Source organism: Poecile atricapillus, chromosome 1 (assembly GCF_030490865.1).
Source record: "Poecile atricapillus isolate bPoeAtr1 chromosome 1, bPoeAtr1.hap1, whole genome shotgun sequence".
In the NCBI taxonomy this organism is placed as follows: domain Eukaryota; kingdom Metazoa; phylum Chordata; class Aves; order Passeriformes; family Paridae; genus Poecile; species Poecile atricapillus.
This window is the reverse complement of record NC_081249.1, coordinates 144706586-144733641: the sequence shown is the minus strand read 5'-3', so window position 1 is coordinate 144733641 and position 27056 is coordinate 144706586. Positions and strand designations below refer to the sequence as shown.

The 27056-nt window shown below is 40.3% G+C and overlaps 1 protein-coding gene across 1 annotated transcript in view; it reads left to right on the top strand.

The window, feature by feature from the left end:
• The window catches only part of LOC131584251 (cytosolic phospholipase A2 epsilon-like), a 32917-nt gene extending 8086 nt beyond the window's left edge, over positions 1-24831 (top strand). The window contains exons 3-21 of the mRNA XM_058849199.1: positions 2302-2374; positions 5579-5715; positions 6192-6323; positions 7410-7450; positions 8835-8877; positions 9733-9790; positions 10197-10363; positions 10480-10566; positions 12226-12275; positions 13431-13569; positions 14414-14550; positions 15494-15716; positions 17194-17308; positions 18457-18594; positions 19528-19635; positions 20822-21013; positions 21783-21949; positions 23280-23466; positions 24623-24831. Coding sequence (XP_058705182.1) covers positions 2302-2374; positions 5579-5715; positions 6192-6323; positions 7410-7450; positions 8835-8877; positions 9733-9790; positions 10197-10363; positions 10480-10566; positions 12226-12275; positions 13431-13569; positions 14414-14550; positions 15494-15716; positions 17194-17308; positions 18457-18594; positions 19528-19635; positions 20822-21013; positions 21783-21949; positions 23280-23466; positions 24623-24831 — 2403 coding nt within the window. The remainder of the gene's footprint in view (positions 1-2301; positions 2375-5578; positions 5716-6191; positions 6324-7409; positions 7451-8834; positions 8878-9732; positions 9791-10196; positions 10364-10479; positions 10567-12225; positions 12276-13430; positions 13570-14413; positions 14551-15493; positions 15717-17193; positions 17309-18456; positions 18595-19527; positions 19636-20821; positions 21014-21782; positions 21950-23279; positions 23467-24622) is intronic.
• The last annotated feature ends 2225 nt before the right edge of the window (positions 24832-27056 follow it).

Genomic DNA, 27056 nt, shown 5'->3' with positions numbered 1-27056 from the left:
CCCTATTGTCTTTGCTACCACCACCAGCAGGTGCCAGGTCTGTCAGGATGACTGACGCCTGGCTCCTGCCTTTTCCTCAGGTAACTGGCTGATGGCATCAGCCTCTCCCCTAGTGCAAGCACACATCCTGATTTCTGTGGCTTCTGTTAAACCACTGATTTTTAATTTTTAATTTTTTTTTTTTTTTTTTTTTTTTAATTTCAGTAAATTCTTTTGTGAATCCTGCATCTCTGAGAATTGATTTCCCCCTACCAGATAGGGAAAATCTGGCTAACATGTTAGAAAGTTATTGCATGGGAACCAGGAAGAAGGTGATCACGTGGCAGAAACCATCTAATATTCCCTAAAAAAACCCCAAATCCCAACCCAAGTTTTCACCTGTCTAAGAATCACAAATTGCTCTGCAAATAATGATTTCATTGGTTCTCACACAAGCAATGCCACTTGTCAGAGGAAGTGTTGCTGGAGCTGATCCAGGAGCTGGCAGCACCTTGTGCAACCTGGAGATAAATGCCTGCCAGAATTTCCCCCATGTTTATGCAGATCCTAAGGAACAATGAGTTTCTGCCTTCTAGGGCATATGCTGAGGTGCCTAAACCCATTCCTAACATGTGAGTGTGGTGATCCACCTTTGCTAATTACCCAGCTGAGAAGAAGGGTAAATTAACAGGGTGTAGAACTGTATTAACATGGTTATACTATTTCTAAAATCTGAACCAGTGTCTTTGCACGGGGTAGCTCTGAGGACATATCCTTCCACCAGTTGTCTGCAAATTTTGTAGCTTCTGTGAGGTTATTCTCTTTTGAGAACAATTGAAATAGAAGGTAAATAGATTTCCTAGGTTGAATTTCATGAAGAAGCACTAAAAAAAGGAAAAAACAGAATTCTGGACACACATTTAAGAGGAGTGGAAACAACAATGGTTTTTAAGAACTCTGTAAAAAGATTTTAACATAACATGATATGTTAGAGGAGAGAATAAAGGATTCTAATCACATATTGGAAATGTAATTTGTTGTGATGAAAGAGGCATAGTTATTTTTCCATCTGTAAATAGACCCTTTTGCTCTGTTCTCTTGAGAAAAAAGTTGGTTTAAGTGAGGTTCTTCCAGCTTCTTTTTTAACATCTATTTTGTCTGCTTGCTTATAGTTGTTATAGGAAGTCTCTGAAGTGCTACAGAATTAGAAGGATTCTCCTAAAAAAGAGGAAACCTATGGATAAAAATAGCAATTTTCAAAAAGAATGATTTGTGGGGCTTTTCTGTAACCACTTATGCAGGTGGAAATGTTTCTAGGAGTGTGAGGAAATAACCATGTGTCACAGCCACAGGAAATGTTGATTTATTTATTGGCTTGGTCAAAATAGCCTTTTGCAGATAGCTCTGAGCCAGACAAGTTTATGGAATGAGCCAGCAGGAAATCGTCTTCCTAAGAAGGAGGAACTCACATTTATCTTATAATAATAAGTAGGAAGAGGTCCCTGCAGCCACAAAACCTGGAGAGACTTGCTTTATAGAAGATTAAGCCTGACAAATTTGAAGGGAACAAAGGAAGTTAAGCACTTTCAGTCTTCAGGGTTTTTTTTGAGAAAGGTAGTATTTTTATTTTTCTCCAATGGCAACCAATACCTAAATCTTTAGATCCTAAATCCTCTGGAAACAATTTTCAGCCATTGGCTTGTCTCATAGTCGTGATTTACAAAAGCTCAGGTTACTGTTACACTTTTTCTTGTACAATAGTAAATTGCAGGAAATCTATGTTTCTGAAGCAGAAGGCAAAAACACCTCTTAAAAAGTGGTGCTTCAGGTTTATCCTATGGGAGTCCACAACAGCATTCTCCACAGCACTTTTTTTCAATGCTATGGAACTGTATGGGTAGTTACTGGGGGGATTGACTGTAACTGATTAAAACTGATGGCATTTTGACAACTTCATCATGGTGCTCACCAGTGCATTTAATCTGTTCGAGAGGCTTACTGTAGTTATGTTGTAGTCTAGACTCAGCAATTTCAAAGTTTTGCAAGAGTCTCACTGTAAGGCTGTGTAAATTGTCAGGGATTTTTTCCTGTGTTTTTTGTTTGGATGAGCCATCTGGAGTCTCAGAGTAACAAAACAAAAAGACAGTGAAATATATAAAATGTTAAGACATTTTTAAAACCAGAAGCTTCATCTGCAAAATAGTGAGATAATTGACCCAAGTTTTACTAACTGTATTTGTGCTTTGTGGCACACAGTTTATTTGCACATTTGAAACTTTTTTCCCACCAAAGGCTTATTCAGACCCCCTTTTTACTCTCTAGATAGAATCCTCTCCTTGCTACCTGTTGACCGTAAGGATCATCCGGATGAGAAATCTCCAGCGAGTGGATGCCTGTGAGTATCTCCATTCTTAGTGGTAGCTCAGGAAACAGGAAAATCCTATATTTTATAGTTCTGTAACAATCTTTTCTTAGTGTTTCTGAAATAACCCAGTGTTTATGTAAATTAATTGTTATAAACCAGGTCAGTCCTTGCTGCTTGCTGCTGTTTCATTGTTCTCCCTCTGCTTTCTCACTAGTTTCAAGACCTGAATGTGTTTCTGGGGATAAGTACTTTATATCAAAGAAAGGAGAGTTTCTGACAGAGGTAGATGAAAGACTCCATTCCATGTTTTGAAAAACAAGGGGTAATTCTGCTGATGGGTAGTAGCACCTTGGGAAATGTGGCTGGGAGGAGCAAACCTTTTCAACATCCTCAATCTCCGTTCTGACAAAGCTGAATTGAAAAGGAAAAAGCTTTTTACAGTCATTACCACCAGGCTAATGCCACCATTAATTACCCTGAAAGAACAGTTGAAAAAACGTTCTAACTGAAGGCTGGATGCCCGGTCCTTTCTAAGGCTTCTGCAGGAGTCTTGCAGTTGTGCAAGAATGTGAGTCTCTGGCAGGAAAGTGGTGGGAAGGGAGTAGGTTGGGAAGGGAAACACCACTGTTTTGTAAAAGAACATGGACTATCCACATGTGTGCTGAGGAGACGTATTTCACACAAAACAGACAAGTTAATTGTTTGTTTTATTTGAGTAAATAGATTTACGTGACTGCCTGTGGAAGGATGCTGAAATTAGTTTGAGAGTGAGCATGGAAGGGAAATGATGTAACCCTCATGATTCTCTTGATTCTCCTGTTTCACTGTGAGCAGCAGTGATTGGCTCTATAATGTCTTGCACATGAAGAGTCAGGAAAGATTTTCTGATAGACAAAGATCTGGATTTCCATGCGGTACCATTCCCGTCTTACCTTGTGATTGTCACATGTGTTTCTGGAAGGTGCACCAGAGGACTTCCCTGTGTCACAGCGCTGACTGAGGGAGACAACAGCTGTATCCTAGGTCACATCACTGAGCTGCACACTCTGCACCTCCCTGCTGGTCCACAGCTGTGGCACATGTGTGGTGAAGCAAGAACACTGAAAGGTCTCATCAGGGACTCATCTCAGATCATCTGCATGTCAGGCAACCAGGCAAATAATGAGGTTATAGAAAGAGGTTGTGCAAGCAGAACTGAGGCAACATTTTGCATTAAATACACAGCTGACTAGTTTGGCTGCATCTACTCATATAATTAAGGATTGCTTGATATGCTTTGTATCTCAAAGTACAGTTAAGATACAGGAATGATGAATCACATCAGCAGAATAAAGTACTTGCCAGCCAAACAGCCATCAGTCATTGATCTCAAATGATAAAGCCAAAATCGTATAGTAGTTACCAAAAATCATTTTAATGCATTTTAAAATCAGCAGCATTACTTCTAGATTCTCCAAATATATTCAAATGCATATTTTTGCAGTTTCAAAATTCTTCAAAGCATTATTGTCTGCATGGAATTTCCCAGATTAAAAAAAAGAAATAAAAACACTTGAGGAAACAGAATAACAACTAAAACAACTTTTACATTCAGGGGGACTGAAAAGGCTACAGTCCTTAAGAGTGAAATTATTGATGAGGGCATGGAAGCTCTCACTACAAAAAAGGAAGTGGCAAAGAAAGTGAATAAGGAGTAATTTTTCACAAGGAGGCTAAGAAATAAGAGTGGTGGGAAGGTAGAATTAAAGCAGATGATATGACTTTAGACAGGTACAGTGAAATTGCTGCCAGAATCTCATTTTTAAAGCCAAACTAAGATGTGAAATAGAGCAGGAGGGGGAGAAGGCTAGGGCCTACACAATATTTTCCAAACAAACTTTTCCATCAGAAGAATTTTTTTTTTACTCAGGAATATCGTGATTTCTCCACAACTTTTTTAGAAAAAAGATTGACAGAATCAAACTTTGTGGTTGTTGTTTCTGCATTATAATTTTAAAAAGTAGGAAAGCAATAATTAAGGTATCTATTGACCTATCACAATGCATACATAATTTTTCAAGCAGTTCTGGATTTTTTTCACTCTCACTCAGACAGAAAAGCAGCAAGGCTTCTTGAACACTTTCAACGGCATAAAATGCAGCCTCCAACCAGTCTGAGATAGTCAGTAGCTGTAGGGTGACATGGGGCAAAACTTGGTGGAGGAGGAAAAGAAAGAAGACAAAAAAAGGTCCTGTTGCAGACAGGCAACATTTTGCTTGTCCCCACAGGTCAGTGTGCAAGCTCTTGTTCCCTGCCCTGCCTGCAGAGTCCTTACCTGCTGCTGCAGGATCATCTCCATTTCTGCTGCCATCACTTGTCTCTCTCAAAAGTCTCACATCACATGACATCCATTCTCAAAGCTGGTTACCTTTTGCATTACATAATAGCTGATAATTTTCTTGTTGAGAACTGAATCAGAGATTTTCAGAGTGCTGATGTACCTTGCATAACCTCCAAGAAGAAACACAGTAAATGGCATTTTTGTCTGTAGCTGTTTAAGATATACCTCAGTTTAGATGCCTGTGAGAAAGGGGATGTAAAATCCTTCACTACTTTCTCCTGATGCCTTTTAGGAGAGAGACTTGGTCTCTCTCTTCCTGTAGGTGGCAATTAGTTAAATTCCAATGTCTAATTCAATAAGCTCCTTTTGGAGGAAGCCTCTGCCATCTCATACAGCAGGTGTAGTTCTGCAGCTCCTTTCACAAACCATCACAAAGAAGATCACTGAGAACAAGGCAGAGATGAGGACCATTTTCAGTTCTCAAAAAGTGGAGGAGGGTCCCAGCCCCTCTTATCAGACAGCAGCTCAGGGGTTGGTTTGTGTGTGCAAGCATGCATGAACACAGGAAAGCTTGTTGGCTGAGAAACTGTAGTGGCTGATTAGAAGAAAAAATTCTCAACCTCTTTTTTTTATACACAGTATCACTGTTGTCTGTTACTGTCCTGGTATAGGAACATGTCATGCAAGGAAGGACAGAAACCACCTCCTCTTTTAGGTCATCTTGTGGTCAGTGCTTTTTCTCTCTCAGGAGGGAATCTTGAGAAGTTACATTGTATCAGACTTTTCTATCTTTAAATAACTTTTAAATAACTTCTGCTTGTTTTTGGTACCAGCTGCTGCAGTAACCTTTCCAGTATCCTGCAGCACTGCTGCCTTTGCCACGTTAGCAATTGTTTTGCCTCTCCCCTCCCCAGTAAGCCAGGCTGATTGCTATGTGTCCCTGTGGCTGCCAACGGCGACGTGTGAAAGGTCACGCACTAAAACTGTGAGAAACTCTGACAATCCAGTGTGGAACGAAACCTTCTACTTCAGAATCCAGAGTCAGGTCAAGGTAAGGAGCCAAAGTCGTCTGTTTGAAGCAGCCTGAAGATTTTGTGTGTGTATCTCCTGAACTGTGCCCAGGAATTATTTAGGAGATGGCACATGATAAATGACTGCTCAAAGTATTTAACAGCAGAGATGACAGAGTTCCTGTGTCTGTTCAGTGGTGCTACATAGGAGGGCCAGAAAGCAAGCTCAGTTTTGAAGTTTTAGGGTAACAAGAGACTCTTACGAGTCAGTGCAAGATGGATACAGACTCTGGGAGTTACCCAAGCAGCTGTATAGGTATAGCCAATGTATTTTGTTACAGCAATTAAAATGATCTGGGCAAGAATGAATATGCAGTTTAAGTATGTTTTTCTAAAGGGGGATGGTATTTAATTTCTCAACTTTTCTTCTCAAGTACATCCTCAGCAATACTTTTGCCTGGAGCTAATGATGTCCAGCCTGAGAAACTGTAACTAAGTCCTCTCCCTCTTTTTCCAGAACGTGCTGGAGCTCACAGTGTACGATGAGGATTTTGCTACTCCAGATGACCATCTACTCTGTGCACTCTTTGATACTGCTAAACTTCCACTTGAAAGAACAGTGATCCTGTACTTCAAGCCTAGCCCAGATGTGAGAGCAACTTAGTAACTAAAGCAGCTAAAGAAACTATGAAACCAGTGGAGAGTTACAGAACAGTTTCAAAATTTTTCTGAACCTGCCGTGGATTACTTATCCCAATAATGAGTGCATGAATGGCCATTCAAATTATAGGCACAAAAAATGTGGTAAAAAAAATAATCTGAATTTGAGAGTCTGAATTCCCCTTTGCAATATTTTATAAATTATTAAAGACCATAGGACTGAAACAGTGCAGTAAGTAGGGGAGGGGTCTAATTGTGAGCTACCTCTGAGTAACACCAAGGCAATACAGATGTTGCAGGGTGAATAATCTGTATACTTTTTTCACCATGTAATTAATAATCTGAGTAATTGCTATAATTCATAACCCCCTGCCCCTTTGCTTGTGTCTACTGTCACTCCAAAAGGCAAACATGAAGTTGCCCCAGTGTGTGTCCCACTATGAATGGATAATGATTTACTCTGTTACTGTGTCCCATCTATAAAATGGGAAAAATAATCTTGATTCCTTTTGTGATCTAAGGATGAGATCAGCAAAATATCTTACATGCAACTTCTTGCTGCCAGGGACAGATTCTGGTATCCAAACTAGGTCATTCACAACCAGCTTGTACAATCAGCACTGCCTTACTCGGGGTTGCATAACACTGATTCTGGATCAGTCACTTATACTGTTCTCTGTTTATTACCGTAAAGTAATGGGTGTAAAGTATGTTTAATTTCCAAGATAATAGCCAGTACAGTTAGTAATGGCAGGACAGTGCCAGGAATAGTTGGAAGAAAAGGGTGGAATTCAGAAAATAAGGGAAGCTGCAAACTGTTTTTCTGCAGCAGCTTCACACCAAGAAATAGAAGTATAGGTTGTTTTGACGATATCATGAAGTCAGAAGGAGATGAGGAAGGAATCATTTAATCATCTGGCTGAAATGTTGATTCAGACCACCCAGTCTGAAGTATTTATCACAGGCAATCACATTGCCACCAGTAACTTCAATATTACTTATTAGGGACTTGGCTTTAGACTAGGGACAAAGCATTATGTAGCTGCTTCATTTAATATCTTGTTCTTGCTTTCAGGCCAAGGAGGAACTAGAGGTTGAATTCAAATTGGAAGTTGCGTAAGTGACACAGAGGCTATTTTAAAAATGCAAAAGTCATTAATGATAAAACAGAACAAAACAAAAAACCCTGCAGTATTAGAAATCATGTTTTGGGTTTTTCTGTAAAAAAAGTAGCCTTCTCCTACATTATTGCTGCAGTCCCCAACGCCTGACTGATTAGCTTGTTCTGTAGCTTAGCTGCTCTCAACGATGCACCTACCAGTTACACCAGAGAACTGTGTGGATGCCCCATCCCTGGAACTGTTCATGCTGGATGGAGCTTTGAGCAACCTAGTCTTGTGGAAGGTGTCCCTTTTCATGGCAGGGGATTGGAACTAGATGACCTTTTAAGATCCCTTCCAACCCAAGCTAATGATTCTATGATTTATCTACCTGGGGACATTTCAGAAGGCTTTCTGAGTGTGTGAGCATTCCTGCCTATCAATTTTCCGTTGCTTGTTTCACGTTATGTATTGGATGCAGTTTTAGTGTTGAAACATACTAGTTAGGTTTTCAGTGTATCTCCAATTCCTCCAGTTTTCCCTTGCAGTACTCTTTGAATTCTAGTAATTGTGTTTTCTTTCTGCCTAACACAATCACAATGGGATGGGAACTCTTGTAATGATGTAAGGCTCCTTCTCCAGCATGGTCAGCCTGCCACCCATGAGTCACCATTTTTGTCTCTGTGTTGCCACAAGGTAACGGAGGCATGGCAGAACTAAAGTGACTACTCTAAGGCCATCTCTCCTACTAGTAGGGAGCCAAGGCCAGAAGTCAAGTCGCTCCACACCATCTCCTGACTTCACCTGAATGATCTGGAAGGCTTTTGGTTTTTTTCCCCACATAATTGGTACTGGCTGTCCTGTGCCACTTTGAAACAGGCTCCCCAGGAAAGTGGTCACAGTACCAAGCCTGCCAGAGTTCAGGAAGCATTTGGACAATGCTCTCGGGCACATGGTGTGACTCTTGGGGTTATCCTATGCAGGCCAGGAATTGGACTCAGTGGTCCTCATTGGTCCCCTTGCAAGTCAAAATATTTGCATGCCATATAACAATACATATAACTGTATTCCCAACAAGGACATGCTGGTGTATTGGCTGAAATACATTTATTTCACGTGTTTCAGTGAGAAGAATTTGACTGCCTAACAGAAGATTCCATTTTAGATGATTGCACTGTAAAAAAACAACCATGATACACATTGTTCAGCTTTGGTACAGAGATGAGTCTCCTCAGAGCAGTGCTCAGCCCATGCAAGCAAGGGAAGGAGCTTGTTACATACTTGCTGGGGTCTCTCAGACTCTTGTTTGTTTAAGTGGGAAGAAAGGGCAGCATCCTGGGTAAAGATGAGAGGGATTTGTTTAACTCAAAGAAATCCATATTTTTCATTTTGTTTCCCAGACCTGGTCCTCATGAAATGATTGCTAGCAATGGAGTGCTGGTGGTATGTATCTTTCCCAAGATACTTTCTTTAAATGATTCCTTAATGTAAAGGGAAAGGGAGGGTGGGGGTTAAAGAAGCCAGTAGGCTCATTCTTTCTCTTTCTTTCCTCTTTCCTATTTAGATACATTCAAAATGGGATATTTTATTTACCTGTTCATTGAAGATATCTCATTTGTCCTATACTTCCTTATTTCCGATTTTTCCTATTCTTCACCACACCACACACACCACACACCCACAAGCATGCACACATACACACAGAATTTTTCTCTGGTACTAGTACTTCAAAAAATGTACTGCTGTCTATCAGAACTCAATGATACAAAGGCTGTGAAGTCACTTATTGATAATCTACCCAGCTCTTTCCTTCCCTTGGAGATGAGCCATACTCTGTGGGTAAGTTCTGCATGAAATACTGACTTGTCAAAAATACATTATGTTGAAGAAGAGTGAACACCGTAAAAAAAAAAATCAATCCCCAAAACGCTAATAGCAATGCTTCTTCAGAAAACCCTTCCTACTACTGACTCTTGATCTCTCAGTGACATATCTTTATTTATTTCCTAGTTTAACCCTTGGTATTTATGCTACTATCATGAAAATGGTCCTGATTTTCTTCCTTTGTATATTTCGCTCACTGTGCTCAATCTTAAGTCATTGTCACACATGCGATTCCCACAACTCCCTCCAAAGATTTTCCTTTTCATTAGTCAGCAGCTAATGGGAAAAAGCCCAGAGATGCCAGGGAATTCAGAACTCCAAGTTACTCCAAACTGAGGGGTCCACAGGTCCCTCATTATTGAGGATGGGATGTGATGGTCTTTCTCACAAAATCCTACAATCTGTCTTTCACAGTGTCGTGAACTTTGCTGCTTGGAAGTTGAAGTGGCAGAGAAGACGAAGCAAAAATCAAGTAAGGTTATTGCTTTGTTATCTGTTTACCAGTAGTTGTTGCATGCTTACGTATGAGGAGATGCCCCTTTCATATAATGGGTTAGTGAAATAAACAGTGCTTACAGTGTTCAGTGAAGTTAGTGGCAGGTAAACACATTAGGTTGTTATAGACAATGACATCATCTAGATACATGTTAATAAGGGCTATTAAATGCACAATAAACAAAATCCCAGTTCTATATCACAGCAGGAATATTCAGAGTCCCCTTTCTATCAGAAGAGCATCCACTTTGCTCCTTTACTTTAGTTCTAGCACTTTGCTCTGGGGAAAGCTGTGCCACCTGCACCCCAGTTTTAATCAAGCTAGCACATTTTTCTCGTTAATCGTATTAATGTTTGCCATGATCTTTGTTTTGCTACTTTAGAGAAGGAGCTTTCCCTCACTGTGAAGGGCTCCTTCCAGGGGACTCAGGATATCATGCTGGGCCCCAATGGAGTTGTCAGCCCATCGTGTCCCATCGAGTTCCACTACATCAAGTACGCAGAGCCAACACTGGATGTCATGCTGCCAAAGAAGAGGCGCTACCACCCTGTATGTTGGAGTGGCCTTGGTGATGGAGGGATTTTCAGTGTCTCTCGAGAAAGTGGGAGGAAGGAGAGAGGGTAAACCCATTCCTGGTTTTGTCCTAAAGCATGTTGTTTTGCCAGTGGTCCTGCAGGTACAGCACAGAGACGGGCTCCCCAGTTGTGATGCTGAACTCGCTGCCCATGGGAAGGAAAACAACCATTGCAGAGGTAAGCATCACTTCCAGGTGTTGGTAATAAAGGGTCACTTAAACAGAAACAGTTCCTCACACTGTTGTCCCAGATGGCTGCTAAGAGTATCAGAAGTGTTCTGATTTTTGATTAGACTTTGAGAAAACAAGAGCTTTGTTTCTCCAGATGTTTTCTCCACAGAGGCAGGTTGTTGCTGTATTAATCTCCATTACGTGCCACTAGTGGAGACAGAGACCTACAAAGACGTAAGAAAATATCATACTTCCTTCAGAACATCTCTCCCTGTTTACCCAAAGACTCACTGACTTCCCCTTTGCTTAGGATCCAAACTGAAAGTTGCTTCTTGGGCACAAAAGAGGAAAATATCAATAAACCTGTCCTTAGTCAACCAAATATTTAAGAGGACAATATATTGAAATAGGCTGAAAATATTAGTCATAGAGTATGTATTTTAAATAATATAATGAGGATATTGATTTAAAAGAACCATTAAGACATCCTCTCAGAACAAAGCACACTTTGTCACTTAATATGAAGATTGAAATAATGATTTTTAAGAGATGATAAAGTGTGGGCAGAAGCAAATGCAGACTTTGCAGTCTCTTAATTGTGAGACTATGGCCAGGATGTCACAGCTGTGCTGTGTACTAGAGCATAAAGAATGGAAAACACACAAACAATGGTAATTCAGGGTGCTGCAGAAAGCTTATGAGTAGTACAGGAAGTGGGAGCTACTGCATGAGTCTCAGAAACCTCTTATACCAGGATGCTTAATGGTTTCTGCAGCCTGGAAAGATTTAGGATCTGTAGGTAGGGATGTTTCACTAATAAGTAAATGCTTTTGGAAATATATGCCAAGACCTCAGACATTAAAGTCTGTGATTTCCAGACCTTGCTGGGGTATAAATCAAGCTCTGGCCCCAAGACAGAAAGGGAAAATATAAAATTTAAAATTAAAAAATTACACATTCTTGTTTTCCAGGAGAAAAGATTTGACTTGAATGTGACAGCAAAACCTTGGTAAGACATTTTCTTCTATTCCTTAAGACTTGGTTCATGGATTTTGATATTGTTTTAGCCACATGGAAATGGCACAAGCAAGCATTCTCAGTCTGAAAACTAGAATGTGCTTATAATAAAACATAAAATACATGCACAATATATAATACATAATTAGCCTTAGGAAGATTTGTCTTTAATCAGTTGATGAAACACTGAAATAAACATGTATTTATTTCAGCATTGTCCCTTTCCTTCTGACCACAGAATATTTTCTTTGGTCAATGTCAGTCTCTGGAATTCACAAAAAGAACAAAGCTAGCTGGCAACAACAACAAGAATAGTCAGATGTAAACATTTAATTTAATCAGGAATTAGGAGTTATTTTTTGCTTTACTATCAATATTCAGCAGTGATGGACCCTGTTTTCTGTTAAGTCCACTTTTACTATATATTGAGTAGAAACTAAGGTAGACAAGTTAACTTGTGCTTTGACATCTGTAGATGTGTCATTGATACTCATCAGTAAACAGGGAGATACTTCAGGTTATCCATAACTTTATGGAACACACAGAACTGGGCAAACTGGTATTTTTATGTGTGTGTGTCTGACAAAGAAAGAAAAGAAAAAAAAATTTTGAATTCAAACTGAATTTTCTGTCATTCATTTCAAAATAGCAAGTGGACAGTGATAACAGGAAAATTGGTGTTATTCCACAACAGGAAAAACACCTCCTGCTTATTTATTTTACTTTCAGCAAACTTGAGAAGCAGTTTGTTTGGATCTTGATTTACAATAGAAACTGGCTTTTGCAGCTCCACCTAACTCAATTCCCATTGTGTGTATTCATTTACAAATAAGGTTATAATAATTTGTCTGATTTTGTCCAAATCTGGTGGTGGAGAAAGCTCATAATTACATTTCTTTACTAGTTTCATAGAAATTATGGACCCAGTAGAAGAGAGAGGTTCTGCCTTTGGAAGAAAATGCAAACCCCTGGCATTTGACAATGCCTGGCCAGGTAGCTCTGACCTGACCATGACCATCTCTTGCCTATTGATGTCTTGTAGGAGCAGGGCAGGAAGGGCCAGGAGGGAGATTAGTGGGCAGAAGAGCACAAATGCCCAGGGAAATAAACTACAATTGTGGTGCCTTAAGGATTGACTTACATTTCAAAATAGACATCAGTGAAGTCTTCCTCTGGGAGAGGATGTGCCTTACAATTTTTGAGTCAAGGCTGATGTAGAATAGATCTTCCAGCGTTGACCCCTGGAACAGCCTGTGCAAGTGTAGACACAGCAGAGCTGCAGGGCTGGAATCCTGCCCAGTGACCCATCTGTGCCCATCCCGGGGCTGGGTGTCCCCGAGGACTCTGCAGCAGGCTGGGTTCCCAGCCAGCCTCCCCAGCGGTGCTCACCGCTAGAGGGGGATGCCTTCCCACTCCACTTGCTCAAAAGGAGAATTTTCATTCACATTGAAAATGCCACTCTTTGAAAATTGAGTGTTATTTTAGATTTCGAATGAGAAAATAACCTGTGAAATAGGAATTGATACTTTCACTCTTGAGCATCTGCATGGATTTTCTAAACTTGTCGGTGTTTTAGTTGTAGAATATTAATTTAATTTTTTTAAAAAATTTGTAAGTTGTAATTGTTTCTTCCAATTAGCAATAATTGGGCATAATGCAATTAGTTAATCTTATTAACTGACATAAGTTTCTTACTTTTAAAAACAGTAAAATTATTCTCTCTTGCTCCTGTCATGTTGCATCATCCTGTTTGAAGGGAAGGGTCCTGTAGATTATCTTTGATCAATGTCCTAAGATTGATATGGGTGTGTCAATATTTAATATATGTGTCTGTTTTTATCTTAGTAATTGCTCATGCCACCAAGACCTGGACATGCGCTTTGGGTTTAACTTATGTTCTGAAGAGATGGCTTTCCTTGGGAAAAGAAAGAGATATGTAGCAAGTGCCCTCAAAAATGTTTTTCACCTACCACACGATCTGCAGGATCAAGAAGTACGTGTGTGCTGAGGGAAGAGAACTTGAATCTCTAGTGCTTTCTTGTACTCCTGTAAATGAGTGGTCAGCAAAACAGGCCACATGTAGCTGTTGTGCAGGTACCAGCTGGTCCATGTGTCTTGAGTATATTTGCTTCTGCTGCCAAGGCTTGTCATTGAAAACACTAGCTGCAGTCACCATCCCTCAGTACTATCAATTTGGAATTTCTCATAGTTGAGGTGTGTTCATTCCTGCCATGCTGAGCTAATAACTGGCTTGGTTCAGAAGTACTGGATACATTAGAAACCAAAGATATTTTTTTCCTTATACCAATTTTACTACTTTGTGAGAGTTTAGGACTAACATCTTTGAGTGCTTCTTATATCTTCTGTTTCTTGCAGTTTTGAAATTCCTTAAAATAAATATAATTTATTTTAAAATAACTTCAAGATACTGAAGAATAACTGCTGAGGGTAGCTTAACAACAGTGGCTGTGAACTGAGTGTATCTCTTCATGGGACTGGCATGCAGATTTTCATACAGAAGTAGTCGATTTGTGAAATAAGAGTGGTGGAGTGAGAGATGCATAGAGATACATTGTTGCTTCCACAGAAGGCTTTTTCTTGTTCATCTGTGCCTGTATTTGCCCTAGAGATGGGCAAGAATCCCAAGTTTGGATTAATCTATGAACGCATGTTTATCCAAAGGGAAATAAGTGGCAGTAGCAGTTGTTGCTTGGTTTTGGAGTCTTTCCTTCTGAAAAGGGACCTGGGCTGGCTGTGGTGACCAGACCCCCTTGCAGTGTGGGTTGCAGTGCTGAATGCTGCCAGTGTGAATGTCCCATCCTCCCTGTGCCCAACAGGTCCCTGTTGTGGCTATCATCACGACAGGAGGAGGGCTGAAGTCAATGACAGGATTGTATGGCAGCCTCATGGGACTCAAGAAGTTAAATCTCCTGGACTGTGTGACATACATCAGCGGGCTGTCCGGCACCACATGGTAAGCCAGCTTGAGCAGGAGGCCTGGCCAGGCCTTTTGAGGGTCACACTGCTGCAGAGAGTAGCTTCTAAAAGCAGACGAGATCAGGAGATTTTCTTCAAACATCATATAAACAAGTTTCTCAGTAACAGGCTATTAAATTCTAGCTCAGTTTGGTGCACACTTTTTCTATAAGCAGTTTTTACTGTGCTTGTCAACTCCACATGTGCAGCAGTTAAATGTGCATATGACAATTACACTCATGAAGATGCTTTCTGGGAAAATAGTTACTGTGGATGAAACTGTGAATGCCCATAGCATCATGCATGTTCCTTTCTCCACTGAATCCCAGCCGTTGCAGTCCCATTAACTTCTGAGACTGACTCTGATTTCCAGCTGGAAAGAACTGCTGGACAGTGCACACTTACCCCTGCAACCTGCCACTTTTGTGTTTCTCTGGGCAGTTTATTCCCTGCTCACGGAATCTAAGGCTGCCTAATGTCTGATTGTTCCATGCAGAGGAGGTTGGTAAAATAGAGGATGATGTTAAAATAAAGCACAGTGATATCATAAGATTAATGCTAAGTGAATCAAGCCAAGAGGCAGCTGCTAATATGAATGAGTTTAAGGTTCTGAAAAACAAACAAAGAAAATTTATTATAATTTTTTGTGCTTTACAAATATACCTATGTTCACACATAGCAGTTTTATCCCTTAACCTACAGCCAGTTCTGCTTAAATAAAAAAAATTTAAAAAGGTCAAGAACATAAAAACCCCACCTCATTCTTCAGGTCCATATTGGAAAACTGTCACATAAACTCTGGAGTGTTCATTCTGCTGGATGGAGCAGCTGAACCAGAGTATGTGTGAGCAGAAGGGAATCCCTGAATGTGAACTTCTGTTCTCAAAGCACATTTCCAGTCTTTTTTTGCTCCTTTTTACTTCTGTATTGTCTTTCTCCAGGACCATGGCCAACTTATACAGAGATGCCTACTGGTCACAGAAGGACCTGGACTCACATATTGGTGAAGCCCAAAAACAAGCAACAAAATGCAAGATGGGCTGTTTCTCCATGGATCGCATGAAGTACTACAACAAACAGCTTTGCCAGAGGAAAGAAGAGGGATACAGGACATCATTTATAGATCTTTGGGGTCTCATGATTGAGTACTTACTAAACGATGGGGTATGATGTATATTACATTTCTTAAAGAACCATATGTTTTTCCCTTAGTGGTTGGAGAGGAAACTAGTCCATCATTTCAGAGAATGTGCCTCAAAGCAGAGGGGAATTCTCTGTGTTAACGAACTAGCAGATTTTTAAAACTCCTTTAATGGTTTGCCTAGAAATAAATGCATCCTATGTGCTAATAAATTCAGTTGTAGATGCAGCCATTTCAGATCTGGCTGGTATTTAAGTGAAGTGAAGGCAGTCTTGGAAAGTGAATCTGAGATGCAAATTACTCATGCAAAAAGAGTTCAAAATGCAAAGAAGAGTAATCTCAACAATGTGAAAACTAACTCAAGTAATCCTGAAACAGCTAGAATGCTCAGTGAGTTGCATCAACTGGCAGGAAATTTGATATGCAAATACAGTGGAGGCAAGTACATATTTTGCTTTTCCTCAGAATCACTGCTCACATGGTTTAAGTGATACTTATTTTTTATAAGTAATTTCAAATTTGCTTTTCTGTTACTTGAAGGGGTTTCTACCCCTACAGTAAAGCAGTCCACCTCCTTTTCTCCCCAAGGGGATCACAATTACAGGATGTGTGCTTTGGCACTTGGAAAGTGGGAAAGAGGTTGAGAAGTGGAGTGGTTGAGGATTGAGCAGAAGTGTCCTCCAATGGGGGCAGAAATCCTACAGTTGTTCAACCATTTATTTGGGTTTATTTTTATGTAAGTACATATATAGCATTATGTATATGTAAACAGAACATAAATGCATAGAGAGGAATACTAGGTATTAAACAAAGGTGTGAGCTAAATAGATGCCTCTCTTTTAATCTCAGCTAGATGTGGTCCCCCTTGCAATTTAACCAACCATTTCCCCCTTTGAGCAGTGCTGACTATTTCTATGTAGCCATTAACCTTTCCCGAACCTTCCAGAGCAAGCTACTCCTAAATTTTCCAGGAGTTCATGAGATTTCATATTTTTTATAAACCTCTTCAATGAGAATATGCTTTTTCAGAAAAGAAGCCGGGTGGGGTGCAATAATTTGCTGCCAAATTTCAGTCCCTTTGCGAGGGTAGACTGTGATAGCTGTTGTGTGGTAGAAAAGGAAGTTAAGTATCAACATGCTTAAGGGCTTCCTTCAGATTCAGAAGAGCAAGGATGGCTCACTACACTCCTCAGCCTAAGGGGCAGCCCACCCCTCCTTCTACTTGTCAGGACAATACTTCCTGGGACTTATAGAGGTGTACAGAAATTGTTGTCTCCCTCCTTATCTTTCTGTGAATCCATGCACAAAGCCAGGCTGGAGCCTGGGAGCTTGCTCAGGGATGGTTGGTGGGGGTACCTGCCGTGCTCTGCGTGGTGGAGCAGCCAGGGTGCATCCTGCATGCTGGGGTGGAGCTTCCCAGCTCCTCCTGCACTGGGACCAGTGGGTTCACCGTGTGTCGTTTCCATCTCCTCTCACGTAACACTTTTTCTTCAAAACCAGAAAGACCCCCACAAGCTTTCAGAGCAGCAAGAAGCACTGTGTGATGGCCAGAACCCACTGCCCATCTACGTGTCAGTCTGCGTCCGGGACAGTTACAGCACCAATGATTTCAAAGGTAAGGATGTTGTTTCAGATCCTCTGAGACTAAAATTGGCAGCTAAATTCATGTCTTCACTCTTCTCTTCGTGGTAGCGCTTGGAGAAAACAATCCTGATGTGTTAGTTGCTTTTTGGAGAAATAACCATCACCTCCATGCCTTACAATTTGAATACAAGGGTTTTGGGGAGCAGCATTTCACTGTCTAGACATACATGGTAGAAATTCTGCCAGAAAGACGGTTTTGAGAAATACTGGAATTATTCAGTAATTCAATTGATAATTGAATTATAATAATTCAATAATTATAATAATTCAATTATCAATAATTCAATATCAAATAATTCAATATAATAATTCAAATATCAATAATTCAATAATTGCTTTTTCTCAATGGCTGTTATTGTTTCAATATGAAGAATGACCACGTAGTTACGGTAGAGTTTGGGAAGGCTCCTGACTGAATCTGTTGCTTTTCTCATTGTTTTGTTTGTTTGTGTTTCTTTCCTATGGAGGATCAGGAGGAGAATGGGAAGAGAAAAATTCAGATCAAATTTTTTTTACTGTTGAGGCAAGAAAATGAACCATTCCTGAAAGAAAATGAAATTATGGTCCATGACATTTCTGTCCCCATTTTCACTCATGCTGGGGTTATATCAGACAACTGCACTTCACTTGGAGAAGACATCCAAGAAAGTCAAGAACTAGTTCTCTGTCTATTAGTACCACACACAGAGAGTAGAATTGGTCTCTTACAGAAAAAATAATTTCTGAAGAGCTGAGTACTTTGTACATAAACAATTATTTAGGGAAGATAAATTAACTGTATTGGTGAAGCTGGATGTGGAGTATGGAAGGGCACAGCAAAACTGCATACGTGCTGGAAAAACCTGGATGGTGTGTGGACAGGGTGTGCAAGGCCTGGAGCCTTGCCACGCCCCCAGAGTGCCACCAGCAGCACCACCACCATGACCAGCACAACTGCTCCTGCCTCCTCATCCGCCACCATGCCCAAGCTCAGACGCCTCCCTGGAGATCTGCATTTAAGAGTGAGGCTTTGCAAAGGCAGCATATTAAACATAACTGAGACCAATGTATGCCCAAGTTTCCCCTCTCCTCACACCTGTCTTGGGGCCCTCTAAATGTCCCGTTGTGGCTGTATTGCAGAGTGGGTGGAGTTCACTCCCTACGAGGTGGGACTGCTGAAGTACGGCGTGTTTGTTCGCACGGAGCATTTCGGAAGTGAGTTCTTCATGGGCCGCTTGTTAAAAAAGCTCCCTGAATCCCGCATCTGCTACCTTCAAGGTGATGTATAGCGTTGTCCTGGCATAGAAGCGCTTGAGGGGGTGAAATGCTGTTAACCAGTGGGTAGATAGTTCTGTCCTAACATACTGAACACTGCCTGCTGGGAAATGGGAGTGGTAGTTTATCCAAAAGAATACAGTAAAACAACCCACATATTTTTCCAGTTTCTTGGCACTGTCTTGGTAGATGAATTGTCTGTGTCTTAGAGGTGGAATAGATGAAGATCCTTAATTCTTTCATAGTAAGTAATAGCTCCCACTTCTTTGGTTATAATGGTTTCTCTCTGAATGCACTCCAACCTAAGTCCAATTGTGATTGTCAGATTTAAATTTACAATGACTGGTGATATGGTGGCACTCTGTTTTGTCAACAAAGCCACCAATGCCCCTGTGGCGAGGCAGAGAGGAGTAATCCTGGATGGAGAAAAGAGTGCACAGTGGAGCTGGAGCCCAGTGCATGTGTGAGCCTTTACAATCTGTGGTGTGAGATCTCGTCTTACAAACATCTGACAAGCCACTTCATCCCCTCATGAAACAACTCAGGGTGTCAGAAAGAGTTATTGATCAGAGTAAATGCAGAAAAAGACAAGCTGGAGAAAGGAAGATGAGGATGGAAATGATGTGTTTGTAGTCTATGTGTTATCTGAATTTTTTGTTTTGCCTCTCAAGCAAGTGTGTCTTTTTTTCTCCTTTATTTGCCTCAGATTCTTTGCTCTCTTTACCATGTGGCAGAGCCATGTAGTAGGTTAGGCACAAAGTTGATGGTAGCATGACTTGAATCGGTGACAAAGAAAGTTAAGAGGAATTTAACAGCATGGAAGTTTAGAAATATCTCCATTAATCCCATTCAAAAATTGAGCCAGGAGGTCAAAATAGAAGTAAAGGTCATTTTCTTGTTAAAATGTGTCCTTGTGTTTACTAATTCCTTTTGCAGGTATGTGGAGCAGTATATTTTCTGTGAACCTTTTACAAATATGGGGACTGTCCCACAGTTCAGAGGACTTCTGGAAGAGATGGACACAAGACAGAATAGATGAAGTTGGTGAGAAATTATTAAGCCTTTAATTTATGGTCATTTATTTTCCTGTGTGGCTTTTGGCATCATCTTGTCAACTTTGCTGAAGCTGACATCATAGGATCTTACTAAGAGATAGTGACTTCCCCTCACACTGCATAGAGTAATAGGAAGAGGGTAATCAGGGAAAAGCTGCTGTAATTACATTTACTAAAGTGCTACTGGTTTCTTTAGAGGAAGTTTTAGAGAAGTCAGACATTTTTCAGGAAGTGTTTTGGCGTTACAGTTCTCACTTAGCCATACAGAACCAAGAACCAACAACAGAGAATATGGTACTTTTTACTGCCTATATGGAGAATAAACCTTGATATCAACTGGTTAATCAATGTTTCCTGGATTTTTATTTTACTACTCAGTACAGTGATTACTGCATTGGATTCATACTGGCACAAAGATAAATGAGGCCCAGAGGGTATGTTCTGAAGCAATACAGAAACCATGATTTTATTGCTAAATCGCTTGATATGATAGTAACTATAATTACAGACATCCTGAAAAATACAAAAATACAATGTGCAATCACAGAAACCACCAGCTCTCTCCTGCTGCACCGTCAGCCTCTTGGGCTGGCAAAGCAGATTGTCATTTCTAGAAACCTCACCTTGCACCACATTTCTGCTTTTCACCCATGTGCCATCTATCCACCCCCTAAACTAGCCATAGTTTCTGAATATGAATGTATGCCCCAGGTTTTCCCAGGGTGCTCTCACTCTGGTGATTAAGCATATGCTCACATAGCCATGAGTGATCATTGGGTAGCAGCTGTCACTGTTGCAATAGACCCCGTGGTTGCTGGTGTTGCCCATCTGACTGAGCAGTAGCTTATTCATCAGCCCCATTTTCTCCATGCTTGTATCTGTTCCGTGTTATCTTCCGGTGAGGATAACTTCTGACAGAACATTTTCTGAATTGCCTAATTTCCTTAAGGTATCCTTTTTCCAAGACTAAAGATTGCTTCTGATGGACTGTCTTCAGGCCAAAGCTTAAGACCATCAGCAGAGCTTCGTCCAGCAGCCATTCCTTTCCCTCAGAAGAGTTTGTGTGTGTTTAGTGAATCATCCCAGAAAAGCCCCTGAGAGCTCCTTTGCACCAGGGCAGCCAGGAAGGAGCACAAGTTAACAAGCAGTTGACCAGTTTTTCTCCCCTCCTCTAGATGAAGACCCGGTGTTGCCCACAAGACCCCATGAGCTGAGGACTCGCATGTACACCCCCCCTGGCGCCCTGTCCAGCGCCCTTCGGGGGGCATTGACCGACCGCTTCTCCGTTGCCCAGCACCACAATTTCCTGAAGGGCTACCAGCTGCACAACAGCTACATGGAGAATGAGCACTTCTGTCAGTGGAAAGGTGATGGCAACTGATATTTAGCTGGCATCATTTTCGGGGAGTTTCGGGGTGGGGAATTCAGGAAAAAAGCCTGTCAGGCTTGGCAGAGGATAAAAATCCTCCCAAGAGAACATTTATTTTCTGAATAGAGATGAGGCACTAAGACTTCAGTGTTGCCAGGTATTGAAGAATTAATATTTATATTCGTTTTCTTCAGCTGAGACCTCTGCAGTCCAGACTGAGGGTAGACTTGAAGCTGACTGATCCAAATTTAAAGTGGCAGAGAGCAGAAACCATGGGGGAAAGCTTAATTTGGCAAGATTATACCTCTAACTTCAGATGCAGCTGAAATATCCAAGAAAATATCACCTATAAGAGAAAGCTGGAAAGGAATGGGGCTTTCTAGTCCAAAGAAGAGGGGACTGAGGGGGAAGCATAAGTCCAAATGTATACAGGATCGAAAATACTCTGTTCTCCAAATCAATGACAGATAGAAGATGAAACAATAACCAAAATTAAGCAAGTCAGATGTAGGTTAATTATTAGACGTAGCTTACTGGCACTAATAGGTGTGACATGTTAATGCAATATATTGCCCGGAAACACAGCACAGATTTTTCAGAACAGGAACTTAGGTGTTTTGCAGTCCTTCTCATGCCTGTTTGATGGTCTAGTGGTGGGGCAATTAAATTAAACCAGGCCTCTGGAATGATCAATTCTGTCTTACACTTCTTTTTCCAGTCAAAATACCTGCAGATGTATTCTTATTCAAGAAATATTTTTCTTTTAGACACTGTGTTAGACTCACGTCCCAACCAGCTGATGCAAAATCCTGATCAGCTGGGCATGATAGATGCTGGATTTTTCATCAATACCAGCAGTGCACCACTTTTAAGGCCACAGAGGGAAGTGGATGTCATCATCTATCTAAGTTATACTACTGGATCACATACATCGGTGAGGATGGTCTTGTTACCATGTGTTGTGTCTCCTTTTACTTGTAAATGCCCAGCCTGTAGCATCCAGAACTGCTGGTTTTATCAGCTGTTCAGTTTATGACATCTGCATTGTCCTATATTTTTCACTGTAGTGATTAATACTTTTCCTATTTCTTCCTGCCATTCCTGGACTCTTTCTCACTCATTTATGAACATGTTGAATTATTCAAGGGGGTGTCAGCATGGTCTTTTCCAGAATGACGGGAAGAGCCTCTTCTGCATTATGCTGAATCAAGCAGGCTTCCAGACAGTGCATAGGAATATTCATAAAGATGAGGAAGTGATTTCTTCTGACTTAAGTTAGAATATAAAAAGGCTTAAGTGGATATCAGCAGCAGATAATTTCTGGGCTGACAAATAAGATGCTACAAGTAAACTTCAGTGATGAGCATCTTCCTGTAGAAAACACATTTCATGGAGATTAAGTTAATTAGCTGTCTATAAGAGCAGGCAGAAAAGAAGTTTGGATCTTTTTGTGTCAGAAACTGAGGTTAGTTGCAAATTCACTGTTAAGCACTTTGGCCTTCCTAAGTCGAATTACATTCTGAGAATGAGAACAGCTGTGCTGCTACTAATAAGCATCTGTTGGATGAGACAGATATAATGAAGTTTTATTTCAGCCTCATTCATTGTCTAGATAAAACTTATTAAAAAAAGGCTGCTGCAATTTTAAGTAGTAGAAACTTTTTCTGCTTGATGGTGTTCACTATTAGATGGTGCAGCGTAAATAATGTAGTGCATATTAGGACATGATGTTTTATTAAACATTTCAGGAAAAAGATCTAGCATAGCCTAATACTTCAGATTTTTTCAGTAAAACATTAATCTCAATTAACACTGTGCCATAATGACTGCACAGGCAGAGATATAAATGCACATTGAAACTTAACTTTCTTATCTCCTGGCTTCTAAGCACATAAGATACCTTAAACACTTTCCTGCTGTGCTTTCCTTTTCTAGTTAATTCTATACAATGTGTTAACACAGGCTCTTTCATTTGCTAAAACTAATCCTTTACCCTAAACTTCTGAAAATTGTTTCAATGTTTGTTTTTTTAAACAGTGTCCTGGGTGAATTCTTTAATTCCAAAATTGTGTTTACAGCTTGTGATTAGCAATATGGTTACTATGTGTGGTAATTATATATAGAGTAACCCTTGATAAGAAGCAACTCACCCTATGGATCTGAGCTACTAAACCTTAATAATTGTCATCTTAATAGTAGATGACAATTTGGGCCCTTTAGACAATGAATGATTACCAGTGCTGACCATTTTTGTGATCCTCCAGTCTCTAGATAAGGCGTATAAATACTATTCAGAGCAGAAAATCCCATTCCCAACAATTTCTTTGACTGACGAAGATAAGAAAAATCTGAAGGAGTGCTACATCTTCCAAGATTCAGATTTGCCAGGATGTCCAATTGTGATTTTTCTTCCCCTTGTGAATGATACCTTCCAAGAGTACAAAGCACCTGGTAAGTTAGAAGTAGTGGCAAAGCATTAAACAAAAGACACCACTGCTTCTGTGACTCAGGGACTTCTTTGCTGCTGGCTGTCTTTGCTCTCTGGGTTCATGGGGGAGCACTCTAGCTAATTAAACTTGTTTTCCCCATTCCTGCCAAAGCTATTATGTTCAGTCATGTCTTCATTGTGTCTCTAAGAGAACCAACATAGCCCATGTCTTCTGGATGGTGTGTACCTTCACCTCTCTTCCATTTGTTACTTGAAGTGTTCCTACCTAATTGCAAAAGCTTTTTTCCTGTGAAAGGTATAGCTCTCCCAGATTATTTCCTGCTGCATATATTGTCTATTGTTTGGGTATTTAATTCTACCCTTGAGGAACCATAGTGTCATGTATGAGTGATGGGGGAGAAAGAACCTGGCTTTCAGGCTAAACTCCTGCAATGTTAAGATCACTATGTCTCATTTTGGTTCAGCACGAGCCCAGGGATCATTTTACTGACTGTGATGTGTTCAGGGCCTGTCACTCCTTTTCTGCCAGGCCACCTGCTTTGTACTCCTTTGCTGCAAGTTACTAGGATTAATTTTGTCTGATCCTTGGTAGCAGGGAGGTTAAGCCCAAAATACTGCTGTTGTGGAATTTGTGTGACATAAAAATCAGAAAGGCAGAGATGGATCCTGATGGCAGATGCCCTGAACCTTGCACAGCATTGCAGGAACTCTCAGTTTCCACGTGTATCTATTGCTCCTTTCTCACTTAAATTCTGTTCTCTTACTAGCAATTAATCTTCCTCATCTGAGGTTCATGGAAATCCCAGCTGCCCAGGCTAAGACCTGCAGTGCATGGACATTGGCTTTTGGAGTGCCCTTTCAGGCTGACATCCTTGCCTGATAATGACTTTAATAACTTGAATAAATGGCTTTAATGAAACAGATGTTTCTGAGTAAGCTGTAGATGAACATCGTGATACCTTCCCTCACTTCTCTCTTGTGCCCTCCTTACTTCAGACACACAATGTTCTCTTGACTAAGGTGGTGATATATGAGCTACACTGTTTGAATTTAAACCCTATGAACATTCGTCAGGGGAAAAGTCCTGCTCCTCATGGACAGTTTAACACTGATTAAGATAAGCATCATGTCACAGCAACAACAACTCTTTCCCTCCAGGTGTCAAGCGCTGTTGCTCAGAGATGGACGAAGGCCAGCTTGATTTGACCAGCTGCTGTTCCCCCTACTGCATGTTCTCTGTCAGATACACTGATGAGAACTACCGCAAGCTGCTGAATCTCAGCGAGTACAACATCCTCAACAACTCACAGATGATTATGCAGGCCTTGCAGACAGCGATGCAAAGGAGAAGGCAGAAAATGTGCTGATTGCACTTATCTTCTCAGGAGTTTTTCATGCTCTAGGACCCAGAAGGGGCATATCTTTTTCAAACACTGGTCATTCTGCACTACGGAAACTATCCCAGCTGGTGCAGTGGTTTGCTGGGGTTTTTCTATCCCCAAGAAGTGGTCTCTATAAGCAAAGACATTGTGTGGGAAATTTTTTGTTACGTTTTGCTTCATCAATTAAGGTTGTCTGTAGAGCACTCTGCCTAAAATACTTGTTAGATTTTTAAATAGCATGATTTTAAGCATAACTTATTATAATATATAGGAAAATGATTTAATAATTATAAAGGAAAATAATTTTTTACCGCCACAGTGCTACAGTTATACAACACAGCCAACACACCTACAGGCCATAAGAAGGGAGTATAAGCTTCTGCTCCCACAATTCTGCTTTATGGAACACGAGATATGACCTGTCCTGGAAAACAAAGAGAACCTGAGACAGAACTGGAAGCTGGTAATGGATCCCTTGGTCAACTCTGTTTTGCAAGTGTCCCAAAGAGCAGCCATGGAGGCTGGAAAAGTGAAGAGGGACAAGTGTGTGTGCACACAACCAGCCCCATGATCTCATCCACATCCTGGGCTCTCTTGGGCTGTGAATGAATCATATGTGATGGGAAGGAGCAACTTAGGAGGAAGTGGCATAAGACTTTTCACATAAAATGTTTTTTTTAAAGCAAAGGGTGTAATTTGGGCACATCAAAATTCCCTGTTAATTTATGTCAGTTTTAATTGGTTTGTACTGAGGCAGTATATAAAACCTCAACACTTTAATTTGAAGCTTTCAAAATAAAACACCCTGGATCTTGTTTTCCCTGTTGGGTTATTTGTCATAATAAAATACCATTCTTAAATTAAAAAAAAAAAAAAAAAAATACTTTCAGTAGACAATGAAAACTTTGCTGTGTTGCTTGGTGTAACAGTTTAGGTCATATGCCTATCAAAAATTTTTTCTTATTTGTTTACTTCTGTCTGTACAAACTGAGTAGAAGTAAGTCAGTAGCCTAAACATCTTAAAACAATCTGAAGACCATGCATGGGACCTAGCACAAAAACACCAATTACATTTGTTGTGGTATGCAAAATACGTTTGCATTTTTAATCTTACTTCCTTTTCCTCTTTATTGAAAGTGCCTTTTTTTAAACTGTTCTGAACTGTGCTGAGGGTGAGCTGTAAAAATTATAAATCCATAACAACTTTTACATTCCAGGAGCAAGTCAAATTGAAAACACACTTTATTTATAAGTTTTGTGTCCTAAAGACAGCTGGGAATATTTTGAACAAAGAATCTATTCAGGCAGAAAAGAATCTATCAACTACATATTATAATATGGTACTAAAATAAACCAGGAAAAATACTTGGGTAAGTTGAAACATTTCATGTTAATATTTTACAAATCTGTTTTGAAACATAATTTCTTTTTAATAGACTGCCTACCTTGTCAGCCCAGGGAACCCAACATGAAAATAACAGGGTTCATTCACAGCCAAATAATGTTTGGCTTGTTACAAAATGACACTTCAAATATTTCATTTTAGCAAGGAGTGATGACAAATCATCATTACAAATTGGTTCACCATAACTTTTTCAACACATTGGTCATTTATTACGTCAAAACAAAACTTACATTTTTGGGCAACTGCAGCCTAATGTTGCCAGCCTAAAGATCACAGCATAAATACTAATGTTTGAAACATAAGGTTTTGAGCAACTATGCACTTCTGATTTTTTTTTTTTTTTTCCTCTCCTGTGGTAGTTTCAGTAGTCATAGTCAGAATTATGATGCTATGTGCTCTGCATATAATCTTGGGAATTACCTCCATTTTTACCTGAAAACCCTGTTGTGAAAAAGGAAACACAGGTTTTAGCCATAAACTCTTGCCGCCTCCAGTTCTGAAGAAATGTTATTTACATGCATAAATTTTGTGTGTACAGTACAAGACAATAAAGGCTTGTTTGCAAAATGAAAATTCTGCCTTGCTGCACATACTCAGCCATTTCAGTAATATGCTTCAGGTTCACAGTGTGAACATTCCTTGTTCCTGGAAAACAAAACTCTTTTTATCTCTGCAAAGAACATACCAAATACTTGCTGTGAGCATTGTGGATAAAGGAATGTCTCAGAGACAGATTGCAGGAGTACAGAGTGAGCCATGGTCCCTTCCCTGTCCAAGGGATGTCTCTGATGTGGATTGCAAATGC